The sequence below is a fragment of the Arachis hypogaea genome, chromosome 1 (genome assembly GCF_003086295.3).
Source record: "Arachis hypogaea cultivar Tifrunner chromosome 1, arahy.Tifrunner.gnm2.J5K5, whole genome shotgun sequence".
NCBI lineage: Eukaryota > Viridiplantae > Streptophyta > Magnoliopsida > Fabales > Fabaceae > Arachis > Arachis hypogaea.
The window spans coordinates 97,499,996-97,522,591 of NC_092036.1; the positions used below are offsets into that span (position 1 = coordinate 97,499,996).

At 35.5% G+C, this 22,596-nt stretch overlaps 2 protein-coding genes across 3 annotated transcripts; both read right to left on the minus strand.

Annotated features, from left to right (window-relative positions):
* Positions 1-10,128: 10,128 nt before the first annotated feature.
* On the minus strand, positions 10,129-14,605 carry LOC112777842 (protein FAR1-RELATED SEQUENCE 5-like). Of its 2 annotated transcripts, XR_011864373.1 has the most exons (6): positions 14,173-14,605; positions 13,107-13,157; positions 12,271-13,007; positions 11,774-12,174; positions 10,590-11,552; positions 10,129-10,493 (listed from the first exon to the last, which is right to left on the minus strand). XR_011864373.1 is itself a non-coding variant. In XM_025822257.3 (5 exons), exons 1-5 carry the CDS (start codon positions 14,461-14,463, stop codon positions 11,371-11,373), a joined length of 1,662 nt encoding a protein of 553 aa, XP_025678042.2. In that variant the 5' UTR covers positions 14,464-14,605; the 3' UTR covers positions 10,129-11,370. The 2 variants fall into 2 exon arrangements, 1 of the variants encoding a protein (XP_025678042.2); XM_025822257.3 differs by having other exon boundaries at positions 10,129-11,552.
* A 553-nt stretch (positions 14,606-15,158) lies between these two features.
* LOC112700235 (leucine aminopeptidase 1) lies at positions 15,159-19,343 on the minus strand. Its single transcript, XM_025751767.3, has 10 exons — positions 18,964-19,343; positions 18,292-18,706; positions 18,011-18,205; positions 17,672-17,897; positions 17,220-17,346; positions 16,818-16,913; positions 16,348-16,425; positions 15,988-16,048; positions 15,615-15,802; positions 15,159-15,518 (listed from the first exon to the last, which is right to left on the minus strand). Exons 1-10 carry the CDS (start codon positions 19,171-19,173, stop codon positions 15,384-15,386), a joined length of 1,731 nt encoding a protein of 576 aa, XP_025607552.1. The 5' UTR covers positions 19,174-19,343; the 3' UTR covers positions 15,159-15,383.
* Positions 19,344-22,596: the final 3,253 nt, after the last annotated feature.

Genomic DNA, 22,596 nt, shown 5'->3' on the forward strand with positions numbered 1-22,596 from the left:
TGCTGTTGAACACTGGATCTTCTTGTATTGAATCATGTGGCGGAGGGTGCTGTCGGAATAACCGCATCCTTCTAGCAAGCGGCACATGGTCATCATCATCAGATTCCGAGACTACCAATGGCGCAGCAGTGCTTCCTGAGACACTTTCTTTTGGAATTTCTTTTCTGGTGCTTCGTCTACATCGGCTCCTATTGGGAATCACCTTTCTCCTCGTACCAGTCTTGGATTGCTGTGATGTAAATTCATGCATATCATCAGTTAAATTAACAAACAAAGAGAACCCGACTAAGGTGAACAACCAAATCGTACTAAGGTGTAAACCCAGAAATATAACAAAGTGAACATCCAATACAAATTATCACATGAGCTATGATACAGAACGCATACCAACTTATCCGTCTCGTTATATCTTGGCTGAGATGTAGTCTTGCCTTCGTTAGACGGAAATTGTTCAGTGTCCTTGGAGGGCCTTTTACACCCTCCTTTCTTGTTTACTACCTTACTCGAAGGCTGCTTCTTGTGTCTTTTCATTGAATTGTTGACTACGCAACCCTGTGTTCAACATGGGACAACAAATACATGGAAAAAATCTAATGTGAACTTTCAGGCGTTTTGGCAACATAACAACCTCACAATCGTTCATAAAAACTAACCATCTATGGCCACACTATATTTTACATCCGAAACCCAACTACAGTGAACATCCTTAATTACAAACACAGTAATCATCACTGAATTCTACTTTCACACAATGAATCAAATAGGCAGCACCATGAAGCAATTCTTTTATACATAAAAAGCCATCCAAATAAATTAATCATAAAGTATCTATCCAATTCATGTTAGAACCTAATTTGGGCATCCTAGATCCTCCTCTTTAAGTAACAAACTCAACTAAAATAAAACCTTAATAAAATTAAGACACAACTAGATTCAAACAAGATTTCAACATAGAAACATGTAAATATAATACACGGTCATTGAATCTAGCCCTCGTAACCGTTCTTTTATGAACTTCATCTATCAAAACAAGCCATACAGCCACATAATGAAGCCTCAATTACAATTTTGTTTTCGCAAAATCTATGATAACGATCAACCATCACAACACATAAATAAGGATCCAATTTATTGAGCTAACGATCTTGCATAAGGAAAGCAAATTACCTTTTCTGCCTTCCTATAGGTTGGATGAGGTGAAGTTTTTCCTTTGGTAGATTGTGATTCGTCAGTGCCGTTGCGGGTCCTTTTACACCTCCCCCATCGTTAACAGCTTTACTCGAACATTGTTTCTTCTGCTTTCTCTTGGTCCTTACATTTGTTACTATGCAACCCTGTGTGTTCAACATTTGGTCAAAAGCAAGATTTCAATCACTCAATGTGGACCGCCAATTGCATTTCTTTTATCAACTAGAATTTATAAAATGCATTAGTAGAAGTTGAACCTGTGAGATGACGTAGTCGGCCTTCTTATCAAGCTCATTAGTCGTCCACTCAACAATCCAGGGTTCGGGAACTCGACATGCATGCAATGGACCATGTTTCAAGCGCTGAAAGTACAAAACCTATAGAAAAATAACTTAAATTTTAGGAATTACACATACGGTGGTACATTGGCTTCAAATTAACTTAATTTATTGCATTACCAGCAGCACGAACATGCACCCGCCGCATGTTTCCCTGTTCTCATCTTGGAATTTACTTATCGCATCCCGCAGCCACTTTAATATGTGATAAGGCCAATGAAACCTTCTAGGGTTCGACACATCTAATATTGGAGGGAGGTGCCACGGAGAAATAGTTTGCTGGCTTGTGGGGTTCAGAAACATCTTCAAAACCACCAAGATAAAGTATCTTCTGAACCTCATCCTCTGTTGCTCAGTCTCCATTGGACAAGCAAAGACAAACTCACGGAGTTGGCTTGTTGTTTTCTTCTGAAACTCCGCCTTAATTGCAAGATGCGATGGATTTGTCTTCTGCAATTCTGGTATTGGTTCGCCTGCGAGGAACGGAACATTTTGCCACAATTACTAAGTGTCAAAAACAGATAAAGTAAACCACTCAGAGAAATTTTTACAACCTATATAACTAACACTAACCATGAGAAGGTATGCCGAATACACTGCCAATAAGTTCGGCACTAATGTGAATGTTCCCTGCGTCCACCATGAGCGTGTCTGTGTCAACGTCATAAGCCTTGGCTAGTTGGAGCATGATGCTCTGTTTCACATGCCATTGTGGTACGCGACGGAGGAAACCGAATCCTATGGCCTCAATCTCGTCCAACTTATCTCGTTCATGATGTCGTTCCAGGTGGGTAAATAAGTTATTGATGTAGCAAGGTGAGCACCGGGTCTCTACTAGTTTCTGTTGAGCAAAACCAAAGAGGATCAGAATAACGTTTTAAAAAAAATATGTTGATTTGGTGATGTAATTTGTTCGATACCTTTTTACCCATCTGAGTTTCAGGTCAGCCGGTATACAGATTGATTCGTTCGAACAGCGTGGTAATCTGCTTACGCAATAGTCCCCCTGAAACCTTTCAGTGTATCTTATATGTTATGAAAGATAAACAAATATCAAGGCTCAAAACTTCCCATTAGTAACCATCTATAATTAGGATGAAAAACTAACCCATGAACACATGAATAAGTAATTACACACTATCAACCACACCAACGGTAATGCTTAGCTCTAACAAACAATGAAACAATACAATTAAATAATTCGGTAGCTTATCTAAATTTTAAAATAGGTTCTTATAACTTCGCAAATATCGTATCACCGATTATGTATGAATACTTGAGTAGTGATTTATGTTTTTTCGGAAAACAAAGAGTTTAAACTTTCAAGGATTAATTATGAATTCTTAAACTATGGAGAAGTAGAAGCTAAGTCTTTGGACTTTTATGCCTGTTGCTTATTAAAAAGAAAATTTCATTTTAACTTGTTTTCATATAGAAAAATCTTAATTTGATAATAAATACTATAACATATTATAGAATTTAGCTAAAACATATTTTTAGAGAACTTAACGGAGATAATGATAATTTCCTTTTACTTTTTTATATATAATGTATTAAACTTATAAAAAAATTTATTTTTTCAATAATTTTTTGCGCTTTACGGTGTTATAAAACAAAACCTACATTATATATTATGTTATTTTCCAAGAGGAAAAGAATAGAAAATTTAAACATAATTACTTTGATCCTTAAACTTTGATCCTTTAAACATAATTACTAAGCATGTTATACTTATATGACAAATCAGAGTTTCTTCAACTGCAAAACATCCTCTAATTGCATGTGAAAGAAGTGAAACATTTTTCAGTTTTCACATATATTCAGCTCATAAAAAGAACGAGATATGAAAGTAACATACCCACGAAATTCAAAATTATACGGTTGAAAAACAAGTCATTGGTATTAGTATGTAATAGATATTTCAAAAAATCAAGAGAAGCAAATCAATTTTCCCCAAACTGATTTGGATGACAGGAAAATAATTCCAAAATGCAGAGTTATGTTAAGTAACCACACATGCCCAGCACAAACCTAAGATAAATCAAGACACGCCTCACAAAATTTGAAGAACATAAAATAATATGACCATACTAAACTAACCATCCAAGATAATATCAACGCAGAGTCAAAAAAAATTTCAAGACTAACCATCCAATATCATACTAAACTAACCATCCAAAGTCATCCAATATCAATTCTCCGTGCTCCGCCTCTGATCAGATCTGAAGGGAGTGCAACGGCTCAAATGCTTCAGCTCTGGTCGGAGGCACACCGCGAACACACTCCGGGTCGGCGACGGTGGGATGTTCAGCGGCCTCACTCCCTTCAGATCTGATCAGAGGCGGAGCACGGAGAATTGATATTGGATGACTTTGGATGGTTAGTTTAGTATGATATTGGATGGTTAGTCTTGAAATTTTTTTTGACTCTGCGTTGATATTATCTTGGATGGTTAGTTTAGTATGGTCATATTATTTTATGTTCTTCAAATTTTGTGAGGCGTGTCTTGATTTATCTTAGGTTTGTGCTGGGCATGTGTGGTTACTTAACATAACTCTGCATTTTGGAATTATTTTCCTGTCATCCAAATCAGTTTGGGGAAAATTGATTTGCTTCTCTTGATTTTTTGAAATATCTATTACATACTAATACCAATGACTTGTTTTTCAACCGTATAATTTTGAATTTCGTGGGTATGTTACTTTCATATCTCGTTCTTTTTATGAGCTGAATATATGTGAAAACTGAAAAATGTTTCACTTCTTTCACATGCAATTAGAGGATGTTTTGCAGTTGAAGAAACTCTGATTTGTCATATAAGTATAACATGCTTAGTAATTATGTTTAAAGGATCAAAGTTTAAGGATCAAAGTAATTATGTTTAAATTTTCTATTCTTTTCCTCTTGGAAAATAACATAATATATAATGTAGGTTTTGTTTTATAACACCGTAAAGCGCAAAAAATTATTGAAAAAATAAATTTTTTTATAAGTTTAATACATTATATATAAAAAAGTAAAAGGAAATTATCATTATCTCCGTTAAGTTCTCTAAAAATATGTTTTAGCTAAATTCTATAATATGTTATAGTATTTATTATCAAATTAAGATTTTTCTATATGAAAACAAGTTAAAATGAAATTTTCTTTTTAATAAGCAACAGGCATAAAAGTCCAAAGACTTAGCTTCTACTTCTCCATAGTTTAAGAATTCATAATTAATCCTTGAAAGTTTAAACTCTTTGTTTTCCGAAAAAACATAAATCACTACTCAAGTATTCATACATAATCGGTGATACGATATTTGCGAAGTTATAAGAACCTATTTTAAAATTTAGATAAGCTACCGAATTATTTAATTGTATTGTTTCATTGTTTGTTAGAGCTAAGCATTACCGTTGGTGTGGTTGATAGTGTGTAATTACTTATTCATGTGTTCATGGGTTAGTTTTTCATCCTAATTATAGATGGTTACTAATGGGAAGTTTTGAGCCTTGATATTTGTTTATCTTTCATAACATATAAGATACACTGAAAGGTTTCAGGGGACTATTGCGTAAGCAGATTACCACGCTGTTCGAACGAATCAATCTGTATACCGGCTGACCTGAAACTCAGATGGGTAAAAAGGTATCGAACAAATTACATCACCAAATCAACATATTTTTTTTAAAACGTTATTCTGATCCTCTTTGGTTTTGCTCAACAGAAACTAGTAGAGACCCGGTGCTCACCTTGCTACATCAATAACTTATTTACCCACCTGGAACGACATCATGAACGAGATAAGTTGGACGAGATTGAGGCCATAGGATTCGGTTTCCTCCGTCGCGTACCACAATGGCATGTGAAACAGAGCATCATGCTCCAACTAGCCAAGGCTTATGACGTTGACACAGACACGCTCATGGTGGACGCAGGGAACATTCACATTAGTGCCGAACTTATTGGCAGTGTATTCGGCATACCTTCTCATGGTTAGTGTTAGTTATATAGGTTGTAAAAATTTCTCTGAGTGGTTTACTTTATCTGTTTTTGACACTTAGTAATTGTGGCAAAATGTTCCGTTCCTCGCAGGCGAACCAATACCAGAATTGCAGAAGACAAATCCATCGCATCTTGCAATTAAGGCGGAGTTTCAGAAGAAAACAACAAGCCAACTCCGTGAGTTTGTCTTTGCTTGTCCAATGGAGACTGAGCAACAGAGGATGAGGTTCAGAAGATACTTTATCTTGGTGGTTTTGAAGATGTTTCTGAACCCCACAAGCCAGCAAACTATTTCTCCGTGGCACCTCCCTCCAATATTAGATGTGTCGAACCCTAGAAGGTTTCATTGGCCTTATCACATATTAAAGTGGCTGCGGGATGCGATAAGTAAATTCCAAGATGAGAACAGGGAAACATGCGGCGGGTGCATGTTCGTGCTGCTGGTAATGCAATAAATTAAGTTAATTTGAAGCCAATGTACCACCGTATGTGTAATTCCTAAAATTTAAGTTATTTTTCTATAGGTTTTGTACTTTCAGCGCTTGAAACATGGTCCATTGCATGCATGTCGAGTTCCCGAACCCTGGATTGTTGAGTGGACGACTAATGAGCTTGATAAGAAGGCCGACTACGTCATCTCACAGGTTCAACTTCTACTAATGCATTTTATAAATTCTAGTTGATAAAAGAAATGCAATTGGCGGTCCACATTGAGTGATTGAAATCTTGCTTTTGACCAAATGTTGAACACACAGGGTTGCATAGTAACAAATGTAAGGACCAAGAGAAAGCAGAAGAAACAATGTTCGAGTAAAGCTGTTAACGATGGGGGAGGTGTAAAAGGACCCGCAACGGCACTGACGAATCACAATCTACCAAAGGAAAAACTTCACCTCATCCAACCTATAGGAAGGCAGAAAAGGTAATTTGCTTTCCTTATGCAAGATCGTTAGCTCAATAAATTGGATCCTTATTTATGTGTTGTGATGGTTGATCGTTATCATAGATTTTGCGAAAACAAAATTGTAATTGAGGCTTCATTATGTGGCTGTATGGCTTGTTTTGATAGATGAAGTTCATAAAAGAACGGTTACGAGGGCTAGATTCAATGACCGTGTATTATATTTACATGTTTCTATGTTGAAATCTTGTTTGAATCTAGTTGTGTCTTAATTTTATTAAGGTTTTATTTTAGTTGAGTTTGTTACTTAAAGAGGAGGATCTAGGATGCCCAAATTAGGTTCTAACATGAATTGGATAGATACTTTATGATTAATTTATTTGGATGGCTTTTTATGTATAAAAGAATTGCTTCATGGTGCTGCCTATTTGATTCATTGTGTGAAAGTAGAATTCAGTGATGATTACTGTGTTTGTAATTAAGGATGTTCACTGTAGTTGGGTTTCGGATGTAAAATATAGTGTGGCCATAGATGGTTAGTTTTTATGAACGATTGTGAGGTTGTTATGTTGCCAAAACGCCTGAAAGTTCACATTAGATTTTTTCCATGTATTTGTTGTCCCATGTTGAACACAGGGTTGCGTAGTCAACAATTCAATGAAAAGACACAAGAAGCAGCCTTCGAGTAAGGTAGTAAACAAGAAAGGAGGGTGTAAAAGGCCCTCCAAGGACACTGAACAATTTCCGTCTAACGAAGGCAAGACTACATCTCAGCCAAGATATAACGAGACGGATAAGTTGGTATGCGTTCTGTATCATAGCTCATGTGATAATTTGTATTGGATGTTCACTTTGTTATATTTCTGGGTTTACACCTTAGTACGATTTGGTTGTTCACCTTAGTCGGGTTCTCTTTGTTTGTTAATTTAACTGATGATATGCATGAATTTACATCACAGCAATCCAAGACTGGTACGAGGAGAAAGGTGATTCCCAATAGGAGCCGATGTAGACGAAGCACCAGAAAAGAAATTCCAAAAGAAAGTGTCTCAGGAAGCACTGCTGCGCCATTGGTAGTCTCGGAATCTGATGATGATGACCATGTGCCGCTTGCTAGAAGGATGCGGTTATTCCGACAGCACCCTCCGCCACATGATTCAATACAAGAAGATCCAGTGTTCAACAGCACTCATGAAAATCATCATGCTGGAAAAACTGACCTAAAAAATGGATCTCCACACACACCGCCAGCAGCACCTGTACAGCTCAGTGACTATGATTTTGACCGGTTAGTGGGTTAATAATTACCTTGCTGCATGTTTTTCTTCTCTTTTTTTTTTCACCAATGTCCTGTGATTAGCCGTCTAGCTAGGCATGACTTGTTCTCTTAGCTAATTTCTTGTTCCATTGGTCTGCAGCGAATTTGACATCTCTATCGTTCAGTGTCCTGAATTGGAGCAAGTTCTGAATAATGTTGAACAGGGGCACCAAACCAAAGCCATAATCATGCAACCACTGCAAACGGTGTTCCCAAAAGGATCACCCTATTGTACACCGAGTCCAAGTAGACCGAGCTTTTCACTGGGTTTAACTCAGCTTGAAAAGACTCCAACCCCGTCCCCACTACATTCAATTCATCCAAGATTAAGAGAAATAAAGATGGGAGAGACTAAAGAGGAACAAATAAGAACCTGGATAGTTAACCCATCATTGGATAAAAATCAAGATTTAGCTTCCTACGAAGGGCGGGGCTACATGGTACTACAAAGGAAGGATTTCTGGACCTTGAAACCCCGCAATTGGGTAAACAGCTGTGTAAGTATATGAACTTAAGCATGGGTTTTAATTCTCTATACTTGTATCGGTGTTTAAATTATACATGCTGAATACTCTGTGTAGGTAATTCAATGGATGTGTTATTCTTACAACGACACTCAATCATCTAGGTTCAAGCGAGAGTTCTATTGCGTGTGTCCAGGCATATTGGTAATTACATTCATATTACAATGTGGAGAGAGCTTTTTCTTGGGATTCTTACTATGTGTGGGTATGCAGGAATCAGTGATAAAAAATCATACTCTGGAAACATTTATGGACGGTGTGGCACCAATTTATGATGGTCTTAGTCCAAGCTTTGGTGATGACACTAGGTTCTTTGACAAGGTAGAAGCTGCAAAGAGAAAATGGGTGAGTTGCTGTTTTATATTTAAATAGCTGTTGGAAATAGCTTGTCACATGATTTGAGAATGTTAAGGTTCTTGAATGGTCGAATGAGATCAATAGTTTTTGTGTTGTTCCTTTTTTTTTCCTCACATGGATAATTTCTTCATATGTATTGCTTGCTGCAGTGGTTAATTCCTTATTGTTGGAGGGGCCATTGGTGGGTATATGCATTTGATGTGGTTACGAAACGTTTAATTATTCTCGACATTTTGCATTATGGTCCAGAAGATGATAAGCGAATAAAGCTCGATGCATATGTGGTAAGATACCATAATTCTTTTAATCAATATTCATCCGCACAGTTCACCCCACTCATAATTTTGCTCGCGTATGTTCGTTGCATGATTTTCAGGGGAGACTATGTGAGGATATGGCAAGCATTTCTATTCCTGCATTTGTTCGGACAACGCACGGCCCAGCTCGTTCGTACGCGATGGTTCCAAAGCAACCGAACAAGTGAGATGAAATTTTAACCCAAATTTAAGGCTTTGTTAGATATCATTTGAAAATTTTTCGTACCATGTAACTTGGTTTTCCTCAACTTAATTGCAATAGCATTTTATTGTCCTGTAGCTTTGACTGTGGCATGTGTGTCATTAAGTTAATGGAGAGCTGGACCGAAGAACGTCAACTTTGTGAATGGGATGAGGTTTGTAAATTTCACATTTGCGCAAGTGTCATGATTGATCTTGTATAATTATTAATGTAAAGGTTCAATATACTAAACCAACTGATAAATCTACCCACAGGATTCACTCCAATCAGACAGGATAGAGTTGATGTTAGATATTATTTGTGGCCCGCACAATACATTGGTACACCAGCTCATTTCGTTATTGGAACAAAAGGCTATACCTGTTCGTCGCAATGAACCACGGAACAAGAAGAATGACGTTCGTTCACCATACACTGCACCTAGTACACGGTCATTGATTGAACGTGCGGAGGGATTACCGAAGGGGGCAATGCGCAGAGGGAGGAAGAAGTTGCTTACTTAGTATTAGTTACACTGAATTGAACTACTTTGTTATACTGAGTTTACTTACTGTTGACATGCTTAGTGCTTTGTTATTTTTCACATTAGAAAGACTTGATTCCATGACATTTTTTTTCCTACAGTACAATGACATATTGGTTATGTTAACTAAAAATTATCCATGTCTTTTAGATTTGAGACTCCCAGATTTATAAAGGTTGTTTGGTAAAGCTGCCATATTTGTGCTTATCAAAACTGGTGACCACTAACCATCCGCCAATATAGCTAATCTGAACATCCAATAACTTACTAAAATGAACATCCAGTCTAACAAGGACAAATCCAAAACATAACCAAGTGATCACAAAATCTAACGGATAACCATATTTGTTTATAGTAAAAATGAACAGCTGAACACCTATAGAAATGAACATCTACTTTAGTTCATTGAAAATACGTGAAAACAATGTCTATGAGGAATAGCTACGTACCGAAAAAATATATAGTCAAGCGTGTAGAAATCAGAAACAACTTTATTAAACTGTATACTAAGTTATAGAATAATCATCAAATATACATGTTATGCTTTAAGTCTACAAGAAATAAAAATAGTAAAATGCTTCGTTTTAACAAATGGAAAAATGGTTCTTGCAATCAATAGCATGTGGACCTTTGCAACAGCTGCCTTAGAACCTTGAAACTAACATGAATCCTATAAACACAGAAATGAGAAAATATACACTATCACAACCTCGTACCACTAATCCCATTTTTGGTTGAAGGAGCTTAACAAAGACATGAAACCACCGTCTTGTTTGGGAACATCCAGGCTAGAAACATCACAATGGTTTATATCTTGAAATGTGTGCGGACGAACCACCTGCCAAAAATTAAAAAGAAAAAGTCCAATAGTTATGTTCTAGGATAGTACTATACCAAATAAACATACAAAGTTGGGATTAAGCAAAACATATACCGGATGTGAATTCTTTTGTTTTCTCCGTCTTGAATTCTTGATGGACTTCTCAAGGGCAGAGCCAAGCCTCTTACTCTTTGGCCTGCCCTTTGTGGTGACCTTCGATGGGCCTTGGATGTCATCAACACCGACATCATTCGAACTCTGAGAGCCAATGTTGGTCTGAGTCTCTGCCACTCTCTCGGACCTCTTTTTGGCACGGTGCGTAGCCAACTTGGCCCTTGTTTCTTCCAAAGCAACATGCAGCAATGCTGTTTCTTCATCATCACCGAGGAACTCTTGAGCAACATTATAGAAGTGTGCACACAGTTTCCTAAATGCAACATGACTCTCATCTGACCGACTGACATCATGGCTACTTTTGACATACGTATGCTTGCACTTTATCTTCTTGCTCCATCGAGGAAGAATATAACAGGACGGTACTTTGTACACTTTATACGAATGGAAAACTTCAAGGCAGTGACAGCATAACACACCTGAACTCTCAAAAAGATTGCATTCACAACGAAGCTCATGTGTGGAACGGTCAAAGTGAACATCATACGGAACGCATAGAATAGTATCGTTGAGTAGTTTCTCCTCTTCCACCTTCACGCAGACCACTGGACCCTGTTCATCAACTGCAGAAACTCTGCAGTTAGCCTTCCTCACAAACTCAATTTGAACATCCCTAAAAATGCTCGTGGTATACTCTTGCTGAAACTGTTTCTCTATAGGCGAGGTAGTTGCACAAGGGATAACCCCCCCTCGAGTCTGCAGCATCATCCTCCAGTTCCCTCTACTCCTTGACTCCAAGCACATTGTCATATTCATGAACAAATTGGACCAAGCTAGTTTTACTGTGTAAGTATCCACCGTAGAATGCGTGCATGCTCTCACTCCTCTGCGTACTCCGCATTCCTGCCCAAAATTCACCCTTGAAGTATATTGGGACCCACATGCGTCGGTCATCATATAGATCTACAAGAAATAAATAATACCAAATTAAGCATATAAAGCTTACACCAAACATATTACTAAACCTGAGAAATGAACATCCACAATCACTGATATATTAACCATCCAAATATTTAGTATAATGAACATCTAGCTAATTGTCATCCAAACTTACTGATAAACTAAACATTCAGATGCCGACCAATTGCAATTAAAGCACGAGAAGTAATCTTACAGAAACAAACCTGACAGCCATGTGTTGTTATGTAAGTTGTACTCATCTATAAAATCAGCCCAATCATCTTCAAATGACTCCTCCGTCCGAGAGTTCCACACAATGTCGTTTAGGTCACCATACAAAGCTCCGTACCGGCGGTAACCCCCAAGCTTCGAAGGTAGCTTATTCATAATATGCCAAATGCACCACCGGTGGCGTGTGTCGGGTAAAGTATTTTTGATCGCACGGTAAAGGGATCGACATTGATCGGTTATGATACACTTTGGAGCAGTTCCCATGCACTTCACCCATTGGAGAAAAACCCACTCATAACTTCCGATTTCTTCATTCCCCAACAAAGCACAACCGAGGAGGGTCGACCTACCATGGTGGTTGACCCCAATGGACGACACAAACGGTAATCCATGCCTACCAGAAAAACCAACCAGATGTAAGAAATGCCAATCAAGATCAAAATTCGTATTATCAAGAAAAGGTAAAAACACCAACTTAACTAATACGTACCTATTTGTACTGTACGTGCTATCAACTGACACGACGTCTCCATAGTATTCATACGACGCCCTACACCTTGCATCAACCCATACTGCACTCTTAAATTTACACTCATCGTCCAACTTCACCGCGTAAAAGAAGTTCGGATTGATGTCCTTCATTCTCCTAAAGTAGCTCATCATCTCCCTGACATCCGCATTAACGTTGCTACTTCGGAGCCTTGCTGTTATATAGTTTCTTAAATCCTTCTCTGAGAATCCCAAGTTAGAGGGGCCACCAGCCTCATTTGACAAAGCAAGGAATGTCTTGTTTGGTCGAATCCCAGCCTCATCATTATCCTCGATCACGCACTTCGCATGCATGGTCAACTGCCTATACTCATGATAGTGCACTGCCTTTTTCGGTGAACAAGGGTGAGAGTGCGTCAAGTCAGCCTTGAGCAGAACCCAATCTTGCAAGTCTTTATCAAACTTTACATATATCCTTGCCTTGCACCCAGCAGCTGAAATCGTATTCTTCCGCGTTGGTGCTTTAACACGAGACTCGCGGATACCATCGCGATTACAGTGTATAGCCTGGTTAATGGGAGCCTTCGTGATCTTGTCAAATGTTGTCGTCCTTATCTTAGTTGCAAATCCAGCTTTCTTTGCATAGGACACATAAAAGTCATGCGCCATCTGTAGCTGAGGAAATCGCATTCCAACTCTTGGTATCTCATCTTCTTGTAGGTTACCATGATCTAGTAACTGTATTTTATATTAATCCGAAAGAAAAATTAATTACCATTAGTTATCAAATAAAACATGAACATTATGACTAAACAAAAGTAAGCTAGACTCCAGTACCTCATCACCAGGCTCCATCTCTTCACTTCCAACATCCATAACATCCGACAACTGCATACCCGATAATTTCAAAACAAACAGAGTAACCAAAAGGAGGAAGATCCTTATCAAAACTCATTTAAATAAAATCTCAAAAACAATCACCGAAAACACATCAACAGCTACAAAATCAAACCATGAGAATTATTTTTTTCATTTCATGTATTATTTAATTAAATTCAACCCTTTAGTTGTTTTTTTTTAATTCAATGAAAATTATGTAAAATTATTTCTTTTATTTGGGCTATTATTTAAGGGCCTTAATCTATCTTTAGTGGCTTCTTTTTTCACTCCATAAAAAAAATTCTTTTCCTGTATATTTAGATACACACACTCTTTTCTTCATGTGCAGGAAGAAAAATATTAAACTTTTAACATTATTTATTCCTATAAGCATGAAAAATATTAAAATAATATGCCGGAAGCATATGAGCATATAACGTTACAAATATGGAGTGAGCATATAAGCATATCATTACATGATTAAAACACTCATATAAGCATATCATGGTTAACATGTTGCAAATACAAATAACATTTCCTTCAATTCAGTAAGCAAGTTCAGCCTCTGCATCACACTATAGTTATCTATTTTACATACTTGCATGGTCATCATGTAGATATAATATACACACACTGTAGATAAAAATAAATTCATATAAGCATCCCAAAAAATTAAATTATGCTATCCCATCATGCATTTAGGCACATAAGTCCATAATAGAATGATTAGCAAATGAAGATGCCATTTAACATGATGACAGCATAAATTCACATACAAAAACACGTAAGAAAATATACTTCCTGGATATAATCATATAACCATAAAATGATTACTTAATTTCAGCTAATCCTCAATGCATATAATCATACTATTAAAAATAAAACAAATATAACTTTAATTACATCTCAACTCATCGATTACAAGTGCATGTTTCAATAAGCATACAATCAAAAAACTCATTTATGGTAGAATTAAACGCGAAATAAACATCCATGGCAGAATTTGAGGATCCTAATTGCTCACCTTGTTTGACTTGTGACCATGCTCTGCGACATTGGCGGCTAAGTTTTCTTGTTCGTTTGATAAATTTTCAGAAACTTCAGAGGCAACACAAACTAACGGTTCAACTATATCAACCTCCATTAATGAATTTCGGCTAGGTGATGTGCATAAATGAGGACCCTCACTTGCAGCACGTTCTTCTTGCGATTCTGCCATTCTGAAAGAGTGAACACCGGCTGTGTTGTGTGCAGATGAGAGGGCGGCGCTATCGATCGTAGATGAGAGGGCGGCTGCGTTGGAAAGATCCTGCATGGGGCAGCCGTGCTGCGTTGTGTGCAGATGAGAGGGCGGCGCTGTCGATCGTAGATGAGAGGGCAGTTGCGTTGGAACGATCCTGCATGGGGCAGCCGTGTGATCGTTGATGAGAGTGTTTTAACCTAATTAATTGATTAGAATCTATAATTACTAAATGGTTTTAAATTTCAAATAAGAAATAATACAAAATTAATTGATAACCCATTATTTAATTTAAATTTCATTTAAACCCCATTGTATGCATTGTACAACTAGTCTATTGTTTCCTCATACTTTTCCATTTCTTAATTTTGTGAAATAATAATGAATTAATGATGCATTAGCAAGTTTTAACCTTCATTGTTAGTTCAATTTTAAAGGCTTAAAAAAATGTATTGTTACTTTGTTAGTATACCAAAATTGGCCAATTTTAAGAAAAATGTAAAAAACATTAAATAAACAAAAAAAACCCTAAGAGTATTCCCTTTTTTCCTTTATTTATCTTTCCTTTATTTTATTTTATTTTATATATTTTTTTCTATCAAATGCAGTATAGGACAAGGGATTCAGTCTAAGTCTAATGACACAACAAAGTTACTTCCCTTATTTCAAAGTAATGCACATGGTGCTATTTATGGCATATGCATAATGCACCAATTTCACTTGAGGACACTAATGGAGATGTAAGAATCACAAATGGCCGATAGGAAAAATAAAACCAAACTGCCAAGAGACTAATGGAATTCTGAACTAAGTCAAAAACAGAAAAAAGTTTGAATACAGTGAAATATGCCTCCTCCTCTGACCCCCTTTTACATCTCCCCTAAACTTATTCATAAAACCAAACCCATTGAACCAAGAACACCACAAGATGCATTTATCTCATCCTCTCTGATTCACTCACCATATAACAAGATTTGGAGATATCAATTATCAGTTCACTTTTGAGAAGCATTTTTCAAAACCCATTCTACTAAAGTAGCAACACCAAATCCTGTTGCTGAGCGTTTCTTCTCGTTCCATACCGGACCGGCCAAGTCGATATGCATCCATTGAACCTTTTCATCAACAAACTGCAAAATAGCAGTTGTTGGTAGCAATTTCCCAATAAGTTTATGGAGTAATATTAAGAGAATAACAAGATTCTATATGATTAGACACATACATACCTGTTTTAGGAAAAGGGCGGCAGTAATAGCACCGCCTTGTCGACCACCAGTGTTAACCATATCAGCGACTCCTGATTTCATTGACTCCCAGTAACTATCTTCTAATGGCATCCTCCATAGTTTCTCCCCACTCACCTCAGAGGCTTCAACAACTTCTTTTGCCAGCTCATCACTGGGTGTAAAAATACCTTCAAAAGCAACAGTTGAAATAGTATCAGATGAATTCTTGCCCCAAAATAATATGGTGCTTTCAATGCCAACTAAAAATTGGACCTTTTTATGGTTTTCACTAGCAACTCTTGATATAGGATCAATAAGAAAAGAAATTAAACCCATACATACACAATATAATAATACTTTAGATCAAAATTACCTGCAATTGAGGGTCCAAGAGCAACCACACATGCCCCAGTTAAAGTTGCCAGGTCAACAATCTGAAGAATAGTTGATCAACCTGTTAGCACAATTCTAAAACCAAAGTATACACATATACTTCTTAAGGAATTGCAATGGTATACTCCAAATAATTGAGTATTTGAGCAACTGAGCTTACATACAAGTTAGAAAAAGCTTCTAATGTTTTCTCTAACTCTTATTAGAGAAAATAATAAACAACCAATTCTACCAAACCGATGAATATTAAGCAGACCATCCAGTTGGGGCAATTAACGTAATCTATACGAATCATGGGGAGATTATAGGGATAGAAAGAGGTAAATGCAGAGTTTCATACCTTCTCAACACCTTGGTTACAAGCATATACCAGAGCATCTGCCAAGGTAAGCCTACCCTCCGCATCAGTGTTGTTAACCTACACAAGAAACCCAACATCAAATAATCATCTCAAATGGTAATATTATAATAAACAAATAAGAAAAACTACTACACATGTTTAATTATATTGATCCTAGAGGCCAAAATCTCTAATCATTGATTTCCAGTTTTACACATATTTATTTGTACCAGATATTTCTACAATAGGTTTGCCATACGATAATTCAAGTGACCAATACATTGCATCCAAATATTAAAATTAAACATTCAAGAAGCACAAAAAATTCTCAGTATAAGAAATATATGATTTCTGGAGGGAAAATATGAGAAGACTGCAATGTAACGGTTAAAACAGGATCAAAATGTAACAAATGCTATGTTCCAATAACGTGTACATTAAGTTGTGATTATAACCAAATAAAGCCTCACCTCTATAGTCTTTCCATTTGAAGCTGTGACAATGTCTCCAGGCCTCATACCTTTTCCACTAATCATATTCTCACAAGCTGCAACTACAAAATGAACCTGCATATGCAGGACTTTAAACTTGGGCATAGCATGAATTATTAATCATAATTAGCAATTGTACCACAAAATGCAGTAACACACAATATTCACCAGCAACTCCGAACTAAACATTCCAAAAGAAACTAGAATGAAATTTCATATGCAATATGGAATGCAATAGAAAACTCGATAGTGTTAAATAAGAAATGAGATAAAAAAAAATTCCCTTAGTTTTGTACAAATGAAACTATGTGCAAATCAATCAATTGAATTTCATTCTTTGCAAAGGGGAAAAATACATGAACAATGACATAAATTACTGACCTCAACTCCAAGAGGTTTGATTTGACCAAGAGCTTTCGCTGCACCCAAAACGGCAGCTGAACCACCCATATCAAATTTCATGAGTTCAATTGAACAGCCAGGTCCAGTCTTGATGTTGTAGCCACCACTAATAACACACAGATGAAGAAATATGATATGTAAGAGCAAAGGAAAAGTATAAACTGCTTCATGAAATCCAATAAGAAATACATGGCAGAATTTCACAAGAAACACAATATACATTTACCCAATGATTTCTATGCCATGATGGTAAATTGACAACCCAATTAGAAAGAAGAGAACGAAGAAATATTGGGTACCCCATATCATAGATTTATCTTGTAGTAATGACATTAACATCATAACTAACTCAAATTACTTGACACCATGATCAAAACCATGGATAACACACTAGGGAACATCACACTAAAGAAGATAAAAGTTATTTATACCTGTCAAAAGTCAAACCCTTTCCAACCAATGCCAATTTGACATTGACAGTTCCACTTGGAGGTTTATAACATAGATGGATAAAATGTGGAGGATTTTCTGATGCTGCAGCAACACCCAGATAGGATCCCATTTTCAATTCCTTACATTGTTCAGCATTCAATATTTTAGCAGTAAAAACATCACTATATTCGGAAGCAATCTTTGATGCCTCTTCTGCCAACACCCCTGAGGTAACCATCATAAAGCACTTGTTAGAGAACTCCTTCACTAATGAATTACAGCAATGAAACAATGAAAATTACAGAACACACACACAAGAACAATAGTTTCAAACGAACCTGGTGTGAGCACATTGGCAGGAGAATTTACAAGCTCCCTTCCAAAAATTATACCGGAGGAAACATCTCCTGCATACTTAAGTTTCTTCTCCAATTCAGGTCCAGTTCCAAGGCCAATAATGTCAACTGAGCTAAGCGCTGATTTCTTTGATTCCGACTTGTACCTGTTATCCTCAAATATTCCCAGCGCAGTCCCTGGCAAAGTTGAAGACCGCACATCATGTATAGATATCAATTTCATAAGATCATTACATACAACTATAATAACACATATAGCATACCAGTGGCGATTGCATAAGCAGTGCTGAGCTTTGTTTCTTTAGAAAGTCCTTCAGAAGAGGCGAGAACAACGGCTACATTGCTTGCTTGAGCAGACTTTGCAGCAGCTGCAACAGCCTCACCAAAAGTCTTAAAAGCTGCGGTAGTGGAAGTGGTCTGTCCAAGCCCAATCAAGCCAATCCTCTTCGACCCGAGGCCGGTAATTCTAAGAACCGTTGATTGGCCAGCTTTGCCTGAGAAATCCTCTTCAGAGGACGCTTCAGCTAACAAACCACCCAACTTGGAGTCAATCTTTTTCAAAATCGGATTCTCAAATCCCGATTTCCCATCCTTAGCCAAGTCTTTCTCAGTAACACCCACTGCAAGGATGTCTCCGTTCCATTCAGTGACATCAACCTCCTTAGCAGCAAAAGAGATCTTTCCAGGAATTTTCACAAACACATAACAGACATATTTCAGTTTCCAGAATCACACAAATAAACAGGCACAACAACAACATCAAAATCCAAATTCAAATCCAATCAAGCATAGCATCAAAACCACAACATCCATTACAAAATAACAATAATCTAAAATCAAACCCCACAACGAAAAAACCCCAAAGTCATAAACTTTAACCAGAATCAGTGAAAAAACAAAACACGGGCAGGGTAGATTTTAGGTAAAAAAGGAACCTTGGGGGAATCGGTGTTGGAAGGGTGAGTAAGGCCGAGAGTGGCAGTGGCGCGAGCGAGAGTGTGAGCCATGTGCTTGGTGTGGTTGGAACGCAGAGGAAGCGGTGCAGCGAAAGAGAAACGAGAAGTGATTCTGGTAAGAAAGAGAGAAGACGAAGATACAGTTGAGAATGAGAAAGAAAGAAGGAGTGTGCTGGCAATGGCTGCCATTTGATTCTATCTTATTTATTTATATTTATAATTATTATTAATAATGACACTCACTCTCACATTTCTTCTTCCAAACTAAAAATACCGATGCAGGTGGGGATTGGGTTCATTTTCACTTTCACTTTCATGCGCGTAAGTGTAACTGTTTGGTTCACTCACTCACTCTTGTGATTTTTAGGGATTGGGATTTGGAATTTTCCACATCATAAACTTTTCAGCTTAGTGCATTTTGAGTCATGGAAAATCTTGATTTGTACACTACTAGTCATTTATTTTGTTATTGTATGCATAAATATGTAAAGTTAAGGTATAAGAGTTGATGAAAAAGAAGACAAAATTATTTAGATCAACTACTTTTCAATAACTTTCATATTGACAATAGAAATTAAACCTCTAAAACCCTAACTTATTTAAATTATTCTTTTCTATTTCTTTAAATTATTGCTGACTTAAACGTCACAGTATTTTTGGAAGAAGATAGCAATGAAAATTAAATTGAGTTAATCTAGTGATTAGTTGGTTAGTTCATTTAAATAAGTGTTAAAAATTCGAATCTCGTCTTATGCATGTAGCAATATATTAGCCATCAGCAAATCATTACGTTTTGTTTGGATAAATAATAAAAAATAGAAAGAAAGAAAATAGAAAAAAAATTGATTGTTTTATGTGTTGTTTGGATAAAGAGAAAATAAATAAAAAGAAAATAAAAAAATTGTTTTTTATTTAAATAGAAAAAAAAGTAAAAAAAAGAGAAAATTATAATAATACCTTTATGTCTTTTATTTTTTTTAATTGATCAAAGGATAAATTAATAATTTTAAACTTATTTATAAATTTTTCTTTCATTTTTATTTCATATTTAAAAAGAAAACATTTTGATGGGTCTTATATTTTTTTATTCTATTTTTTTATTTAAACAACAAAAAACACATATTTTTATTTTTTTTTATATTCTTCTAATTTAAACAAAATATTAAATAAAACTCAACATCATGACAGATTAATCTTTAATCTATCGAAATAAAAAATAGCATGAGAACAAAAAGAAAAAGAGATAGCAATGAGAATTTTCTTACTTGCTTTAGTGCGAACTTGGCTTACGAATTTATTGCTTTGGCAGAATCTTGGGATATCTTGATGGACATTGATTTAGTGTGTGTTTGGATTACAGTTTGCAAATGACGGTTTGTATAAAATTAATTTTGAATAATTGATTTTGATCAAAAATGAGTTAGTATTAACATGATTTATGTTTGGCAATTTTTATTTAAAATGGATTATAATAAACTAAATATTGTTTGGATTACATTATTCAAAATCACTTTTAAATAAAAAATTACAGAAAAGGACATAAATTTAAATAATTATTTTATGTTATCTTATAATTTTATTTTAAATATTTAAATAAATTTTAATATTTTTTTAGTACTTTCAATATTCTTTAGTACTTTAATAAGATTAATAGAATCATAATACAAAGTAAAAAAATATTTTATATAAAAAAATAACAATAACAGTAAAAAAACTCATGTAAACAAAAAAACAGAAATTTTATAAAAAAAACAATAATATAAATAAGAGAGTATTAGAAAAAATATTATAAAAAAACAAACATAAATAATAAAGGACATAATTGATATATAGGACATAATTTTTAATCCAACGGGAAAAGCTAAACGGAAAAGCTAAAATTTATAGCTTTTGATAAACGTATGTTGAAAATAGAAATCACTTATGCGTTTAGAGGATAGAAATGTTGCCAAACACAAAGATAAAGCGTTCAAGAAGCTCAAAAGCGCTTCTTTCTTCTCCAACGCAAATCCAAACACACCCTTAGTTTTGAGTCTCCACTTTGTTAATCTTATTATAGAGGTGGATTCTCTTGCTGCAGTTAAACTTTGTTTTCAGGAAGGGGTTGGGTGGCATTCTTTTAAGGCTCTTGTCTTGGTAATCAAAAATAAGTGTAGCAAATTAAGATTTAATTTGGTAAAATTTTTTGAAGAATTTTTTAAAAATATAAGTATTTTATTTTGTATTTGATAAATAAAAAAAATTATGTGCTTATACTTGCATTTTTTAAAAAATTATGATACTTTTGAAAGTAATTAAGATAAAAAATTTTAAAGTTAGTTTGTGCTTTTTAAATTTTAAAAGTCTAATATAACCTCATATATTAACTAATTTTCAAATATAACGGTTAAATTTATGTCTTTTATAGTACTTTTAAATTTTAAAAGCTATTTTATTAAACGTAATTATTATTTCTTGTGTTTATTAAAAGACATTTTTAATTTGATTTACCAAATATAAATATTACACTTTTTAGAAGACTATATTTTAAAAGTTAATTTTTATAAACTACTTTTAAAAAGTAAAAATTTTACCAAACTAAGTCTAAATAACTGAAACTTGAACCATCAATACCGAGAGATTAATTCGTGTGCTGACGGTCTCTCCAACTTTAGTCACAGTGTATTATTTGGTTATCATATTTTTTAGAGAAAATCTAAATGATCGGTACTTTTATTAAAATTTGGTCAGTACTTAATCAGCAAAAAAAGAGTTAATAATCTCACACTATTAAAAATACTAATAATTATTAATTAATAACTATAAATCACAAAATCTATTAGTCCTTAGCACTCTTCTATTTTTCATTCTTTACCTTCGATTATTTCTCTTTATTTTCTTGTTGACTATATAGGCACTTACTCCTTGAGGATAATTGCCTCTTATGAGATGCTGCAGGGTCAACCTGTTCTCTGAGAGGGGGTCCGTATAAGGATATTTATCAGCTTCAAATTAGAGAGCCACAAGTAAGGGAAAAGATGATTAGCAGCTTGTCAATGGATGTAGGGAATTGCATAATAATCCGGTTTTGGGAGGATGCTTGGATAACTGGTGGTGTCTTGAAAGAAATGTTTTCAAGACTTTTTTTCGGTCTCAAACCTTAAAGGATCTGTTATAGGAGACTGTGGGTTTTAGGATGGGTTAGAGTGGATATGGAACTTCCGATGGATGAAGGAGTTGTTTTAATGGGAGTTAGCACTTTTAAACCAACTTCATGTCATCCTACGTTCAGTTAAGCTAACAATTGAGAGAGAGGATTGGGTGGTTTGGAAATTTGATAGAAGTGGTATTTTTTCTATTAACTCCTTTGTGCAGGTGATGCATGAAGCAGTACTCCCCGAGAAAATAATAAGCTATAGTTTCACAAGTGCTATTTGGAGAGATTTCGTCCCACCAATAGTCGAATTGTTTTCTTGGTTTGTTTTGATTGAGAGGGTGAATACTAATGAAAGATTGTGCAGATTAGGTGTCATAGACCAGCTTGATAATATGTGTGCTTTGTGCTGTAAGTCTGTGAAATCTGTTTTTCATCTGTTTCTTGGTTGTGAGCTCACTTGGTAGGTGTGGTGTGTT

Bases quoted from the DNA above. Each gene is read 5' to 3' on its own strand.
- LOC112777842 (XM_025822257.3), bottom strand. From the start codon at position 14,463: ATGCAGGATCTTTCCAACGCAGCCGCCCTCTCATCTACGATCGATAGC. The intron at 13,158-14,172 runs GTGAGCAATTAG...TCGGGTATGCAG, and splicing joins ATGGTCACAAGTCAAACAAG to TTGTCGGATGTTATGGATGT. The intron at 13,008-13,106 runs GTACTGGAGTCT...TATAAAATACAG, and splicing joins AGATGGAGCCTGGTGATGAG to TTACTAGATCATGGTAACCT.
- LOC112700235 (XM_025751767.3), bottom strand. From the start codon at position 19,173: ATGGCAGCCATTGCCAGCACACTCCTTCTTTCTTTCTCATTCTCAACT. The intron at 18,206-18,291 runs GTATGCTATATG...CAACTTTGCCAG, and splicing joins TGCTTATGCAATCGCCACTG to GGACTGCGCTGGGAATATTT. The intron at 16,914-17,219 runs GTCAGTAATTTA...CTGCATATGCAG, and splicing joins TCAAACCTCTTGGAGTTGAG to GTTCATTTTGTAGTTGCAGC.